Here is a 6,552-nt window from a genome sequence, read left to right on the forward strand (position 1 = left end):
GGTGCTTATTCTTCCCAAGCCCATGGTCCCCAAGCCTGCGCTGGCACCCTCCCTCTCTCTCAGCTGAGCTGCTGCCGCAGCTCAGTTGTTTGTCGGGGCCTGCCTCTTCAGTTTGGGCCGGGAGGCTGTGGCCGAGCACCTTGCCATGCCCCTCCCTCTCAGCTGAGCTGCGGGGGCACCGCCCGTCTTCAGTTTGTCTGGGGCCCCGCCCGTCTAAAAAAGCATTTAGAAAATTCTACAACATTTGCAGACATTCCTACAAGCCATCAGGAAATCTACAAGGAATTTTCTAGCATTGTAGCAGCTGCAAAGGTGAATTTTAGTAACAGATTTTTACAGTTCCGTAAGATGGAGACAACCCTGTGTTTTCTTACTTCTCCAGATAAAGCCAAATTTGAAGAACTTGATCTTTCCTGCCTACACTGGTTAGATTTAGAAAATCTGGAAAGGGAGCTAATAGAATTTCAAGAAAGCTCTCTTTGGAAAAATAAATTCTATGACCTGCGTGAAACACTTGAGAAGATAGAAGAGATGTCAAAGGGCAGCACAGTTAGTTCTGAAAATGAAATCCTTAAAGTGTGGAATTCTCTGCCAAATAATTTTAAGTCAGTGAAAGCACTTGGGATTGCTTTCCTTACTTTGTTTGGATCATCTTATGCTTGTGAGCAGCTGTTTTCAGCTTTGAATTATATCAAATCTGACACCAGAAACAGGCTAACAGATGGCTGAGTGCTGCATGTGTTGCTCTCAAACTTACAAAGTATGAGCCAAGGGTAGACAAATTATCAGCATGCACACAACAGCAAAAATCACATTAATTGTTCAAAAAAATTGACGATGTCCTCAAAGATGTCACAAAAATGGTGAATTACATCATGGCTCGTGCTCTGAATTGTCGACAGTTTCAAGCACTTCTTGAGGTTCAAGCACAGTATAATTGTTTACTTATGTACAATAATGTCCGGTGGCTGAGCAGAGGACGAGTCCTGGAGAGATGCATGCCAAATGCAAACTTTTACCTTTCAATAAAAAGTTGTTTGTATCATTGAAAGCTCTGTTATTGTGTTTTTCTTTTAACGCAAAATATGTGAATGTATGAGTTGTTTTTTCTAAACTAAAACCTCAGTATTCAGGTTAAATTGCCGTATTGGCCCTTGGCGATAAATAAGTGGGTTTGGGGTTGCAGTTTGGGCACTTGGTCTTTAAAAGGTTCGCCATCACTGCTCTAGGCTGATCCGGCATTGAGCATGGGGTTGGACAAGGTGGCCTGTTTGGCCCCTTCCAACTATATGATTCTTGGCTCACGTGCCATTTTACTGTCAGAGCTGAGGAACTAAGCTGGCCCCGTGAAGAATGTGTACACTCACCAATCGCCCTCCTGTGACAACCCATTCTTGTTGTGAGGGGGCCATTCGACAGCCTTACTATGTTTGATGACGGATCTCGCTGGTAATTTAAAATATCCTAATTTAATAGAGTATGAGCGGCCATTTGCCAGCAAACACACAAGTTGTGCCATAAATCACGCCACAGAATGGAAAAGGGGGCCATTATACCGCATGATCTATCACGGCTCTCTGTTGCGTTGGCAGGTTGTTGCCATTGTAATGTTCCTATCCATCTTGAAAACTTGTTTTTTTTTCCCCCTTTCGGAAAAGGGAAAGATGGAAAAGAAGTGTGTCTTTGTGTGGGAAGGGAGAGAAATGTTCCTGAATCTGGAGATTAAAAATTAATTACCACTTTGGGGGAAATTCGTGATGATGAATCATTTCAACCAATCAGTTTTAAGTCCTTAATTGTCAGGAGGTGGGTTAGGTTTCCTGTTCTTCCCCCCTCCCCGTATCACTATGAGTAAAGCTGGAACTTTGTAGACATTTTTAATGGCAATATGGTCAGGGAGCAGCTGATTCTGTAGCCTTGTGGAAGCTTGGCTGGCAACCAGCAGAAGCCTTCTGTAAGCTGTGCTTTGTTTTTTTCAAGGAAGAACAGAAGGTAAAGATACAAATTTTAAAAATGGCATGGCTCCCTAGTCCAAGAGGGCCCACACAAAAATCCTCAGGTATTCTTTGTACCTTGCTGTCCCCCACAGCTAGAATCTTGTGTCGGTGAGTTCTGCAGACACTTCTGGCTGGGCGACAGCCTGATGCCAATTTTATTGAATAGCCCTCTAAATAAAATAACGGAAGGCCTATTGCCTTCTCTCTGGTTTGGTGCAAAGCAATAAAAAGTTCACAAAGAAAACAAAAATGTTGTATGATTTCTCTTTAGCAAAGTAAGCAGACTGAAGTGGGAAAGGGAGTGGCTAAAGAAGCAATGGTAGAGTCAGAGAGGAGGGGCTGAATGGAAGAGGTGTGGTTAGGGAAAGGGGAAGTACCAAAGGGGAAAGGGGGCCAGGTTATACTCTGTCACTCAGGGCCCATAAAAACCTGGAACTGGCCCTGAACCATCCACACAGATAGTTGTCAGATGAACTTCAGTGCATGCCGACTAATCTTTGGTTTGGAAGTAGGTGTATACTTGGTGTGACTTTCATCGACAGGTTGTTTCTGCGTAGCGTCCTCTTCTACCAGATGATCAGCTCCATTCCCTGACCACCGTTCTTCTCCAGGGAGGACTTTCAGTAACCCTTTCATCTCTTTTTTTGTTTGTTTGTTTCCTGTCCCTAGCTGGATAGTGCCACGTCTCTCATCCAAGCAGCTAAGAACCTGATGAATGCCGTGGTCCTCACCGTGAAAGCCTCGTACGTGGCTTCGACCAAATACCAAAAGGTCTACGGCACAGCGGCGGTCAACTCACCGGTTGTGTCTTGGAAGATGAAGGCCCCGGAAAAGAAACCCTTAGTCAAGAGAGAAAAGCCGGAGGAATACCAGACCAGAGTGAGAAGAGGTTCTCAGAAGAAACACATTTCTCCCGTACAGGCTCTAAGTGAATTTAAAGCGATGGATTCCTTCTAATTCACTCCGCTTCACCTGGAAGAGTTTTCTATTTCCTTCTTTGGGTTTTTTTTGTATGCGTACCTGCCAACTCATATGCATCTGGCATGGCGGGGGAGGGGACGGGGGCGGGGGAAGCAAAGATAACGAAGCAGTGTCAGTTTGCATGCAACCTGAGAATCTATTAAAGTTTTTCGGCAATCTGTATTCTCCCCGTCCCAAAAGACACATGGTGTTCTTGTGTTCAAATGGTGTTCCAAGTGGTGTCCACCAAGCTAATCTCTTTTCCCAGGAAAGCCAACAGAAAAAAACAAAAACGTAATTTGGCCCATCCCTCCTTCCCCCAAAATACATGGTGCCGTAAGAGCAGGTGGTGGAAGGAAGGGGAGAGAACTCTGAAATAACGGGAAGCAAATCCTTAATGCATGCGAGAATCATTCGGTTGGCAGGTATATGGGTAAGCGGGAAACCTGGAAATTGCCGTGGTAGACCATAAAAAGCTTGTATTGCTTTTGTTACGATGCAATCATGTAACCAGCCCAGTATGCTTGACTGTGTGGCCCAGATAATGAGGCAATTTAACTTGGAGTCATCTTCATTATGGTATGTGAAAATTTTTTAACAAAGGCGATCAAAACTAACACGTCTTAACCCACATTTTCTTCTTTTGTTTCTAGCAGTGTTATGATTACGCTTCTGTTTCGACAGATCCCATTCAACATGAACAAAGTATTTTAATTTTTATCCCTTTCCCTTCTTTTCTTCTTCTTCCTTTCTTTTGCCGATTGATTTCTTTCTGGTGGAGTATGAAGCACAAAATGGTGGTTGACATTGCCTTTTTGTATTATTATAATTATATTATTAATATTATTAGAAATAGACAAGCCAGTGATGGAATGTGTAGACACAGGGGAACTGACAAATGTGAGAACTTAGAGGCAAATACGTAGGTGTAGCTTTGGATTACAAGGTATCTGATATACCGTCGTAACTGCTAACTCTCAATAAACTTATTTAACCTTGGAATTCTCAGTTTGGCTCCTAATGTTCTGCTGGCCATCTGTTTTCTATGTGTATGAGAGGGAGGGCAGGAAGGGTTGCGCCAGCGCTTGGCTCTCGTGGCCCTTTCTTACATGCCCAGGGAAATGTCAATTGCCACTTTGGAGTCAGGAAGGAATATTCCTCCAGGCCAGAATGGCCAGGGATCCTGGAAGATTTTTTTGCCTTCCTCTGGGCACAGAGCAGGGGTCACTGGGGGAGTGGGGGGGGGGTTAGTTGTGAATTCCCTGCATTGTGCAGGGGGTTGGACTAGATGACCCTGGAGATCTCTTCCAACTCTATGTTCCTGTGAATTGATTATTCTAATTCCATTGTCACCGGTATGGTGCTGTACCTATTGCCTTTATTTCACGGTCTGACAGTGGTATTCTTCTGTTTTTAGACACATAATCCTGCCCATTATCTTAGACAAACAAATTAGCATCCAGCCATTATTTTTATTTTTTAGTTATTTGAAATCTTTATTCCCCACCTCTTCGTATCACTACATTGAGGTGGCTTCCAACAGAAAAAAAATGGCCAGTCAGCTGCCTTGCTGGACTGGAGACCTACCTGGCCCACCCACTTTCTAAAGACAATTGACAAGCACCAGAAAGGTTTCAGTGGGTGCCCTGGTGCCCTCGGACACCACATTGGGGACCCCTGGGGTAGAACATTATAGATACGCTACAATTCTTCAACAGAAGGCTGAGATATGAAGACTCAATATGTGACTTGAAAACACACAACGTAGTTCTGCTAAAGGTAAGCAAGTATGGATTCTGAGCTTTGATGAGAGGCTGTCTGAGAACAGCCACTCTGAGCCTGGCCTTTGGCTGCGGAGGGCAAGGTATAAATAAAACAAACAAACAAATAAATAAACCATCCGTAAGGTGCCATGAGCTCTCCAGTGAAAGAGCGAGGCCCAAGATATGAAATGCCAAGATGCATTGATATAAATTGCACTCATTGCTCACACTGTAAGCATGTCAGAATGTGAAAGGTTTTCTGATAGTTGACGATCTCATGGTGGAACAAGAAAACCATTCACTGCTAGTGACAATGTCCTGCTAATTTGCCAAATAGTCCCTGTCAGAACATAAGAAAGGCCCTGCGGGATCAGACCAAGGCCCATCAAGTCCAGCAGTCTCTTCACACAGTGGCCAACCAGGTGCCTCTAGGAAGCCCACAAGCAAGACAACTGCAGCAGCATTATCCTGCCTGCGTTCCAAAGCACCTAATATATTAGGCATGCTCCTCTGATTCTGGAGAGAATAGGTATGCATCATGACTAACCCATTTTTACTAATAGCCAGGGATAGCCCTATCCTCCATGAACATGTCCACTCCCCTCTTAAAGCCTTTCAGGTTGGCAGCCATCACCACATCCTGAGGCACGGAGTTCCACAATTTAACTATGCATTGTGTGAAGAAATACTTCCTTTTATCTGTTTTGAATCTTTCACCTTCCAGCTTCAGCAGATGACCCTGCGTTCTAGGATTATGATTCTCCCTGTCCACTCTCTCCATACCATGCATAATTTTATAGACCTCTATCATGTCTCCCCCAACCACCTTTTTTCCAAGCTAAACAGCTCTAAGTGTTTCATGACTATTTGTAAAAAAAGAAGAAAAAGAAAGAAATAATAGCTGCCCATAGCATGTCCTAGTGATTTAATCCTTAATGAAGACAACCACCAGGAAAATTGAGAGAGGTTCTTGGATCAGTCTCTGCCGTAGACTGCAGCTGGTATATAAAAACTCCACTGCATTGTGTGTTTTGATTTTTCATCTCTCTTGATATTCTTTGGATATTTTCACAGCTGTAACATCAATGCCATTGTTCTTAAACTTGCCTTGGTTGATACGAATGAAACGGTTTGATTTTGCTGCGAATGGCTTCAGGTGCCACATGAGCATCTGAGAATGAGGTTCAGAAAACAACAAGTGATTAATAAACATAAACCTACATTTCAAAAGTGTCTCAGAACCAGTCATAGATCCATCTAAGAGTCATATGATTAATATGTTTCAAGCATTGGATGCCTTTTTGACCAATTGACCTTTATGGTTGAAGTAGACCTCGCATCCCATTGTGGCAGGCTTGCTGACACTATGAATATACCACATTTCCAATTGTAGAGGTCACTTGCGTGCTCAGCTGATTGGTAGAGAGATGGCCAGTGATCCAAACGAACATGTGTGTGTGTTAAGTGCTGTCAAGTCGCTTCCCACTCATGGCAACCCTATGAATGAAAGTCCTCCAAAATGTCCTATCTTTGACAGCCTTGCTCAGATCTTGCAAATTGAAGGCTGTGGCTTCCTTTATTGAGTCAATCCATCTCTTGTTGGGTCTTCTTCTTTTCCTCTTTTCCAAAGGAACATAAAACCAGGATAAAGTCATCTGACAAGCACACAGTTAACAGGGTGCTGGAGCCATCATGGTGTAGTGGTTAAGAGCAGTGGAGTCTGATCTGGAGAACCGGGTTTGATTCCCTACTCCTCCACCTGAGCAGTGGAGGCTAATCTGGTGAACTGGCTTTGATTCCCCACTCCTCCACACGAAGCCAGCTGGGTGACC

At 43.8% G+C, this 6,552-nt stretch overlaps 1 protein-coding gene across 1 annotated transcript in view; it reads left to right on the forward strand.

The window, feature by feature from the left end:
• Positions 1-3,119, forward strand: part of CTNNA2 (catenin alpha 2) — a 633,745-nt gene extending 630,626 nt beyond the window's left edge. Inside the window, exon 19 of the mRNA XM_056855155.1 lies at positions 2,667-3,119. Coding sequence (XP_056711133.1) covers positions 2,667-2,954 — 288 coding nt within the window. The 3' untranslated portion in view covers positions 2,955-3,119. The remainder of the gene's footprint in view (positions 1-2,666) is intronic.
• The last annotated feature ends 3,433 nt before the right edge of the window (positions 3,120-6,552 follow it).

Source organism: Euleptes europaea, chromosome 9 (assembly GCF_029931775.1).
Source record: "Euleptes europaea isolate rEulEur1 chromosome 9, rEulEur1.hap1, whole genome shotgun sequence".
Taxonomy (NCBI): Eukaryota; Metazoa; Chordata; class Lepidosauria; order Squamata; family Sphaerodactylidae; genus Euleptes; species Euleptes europaea.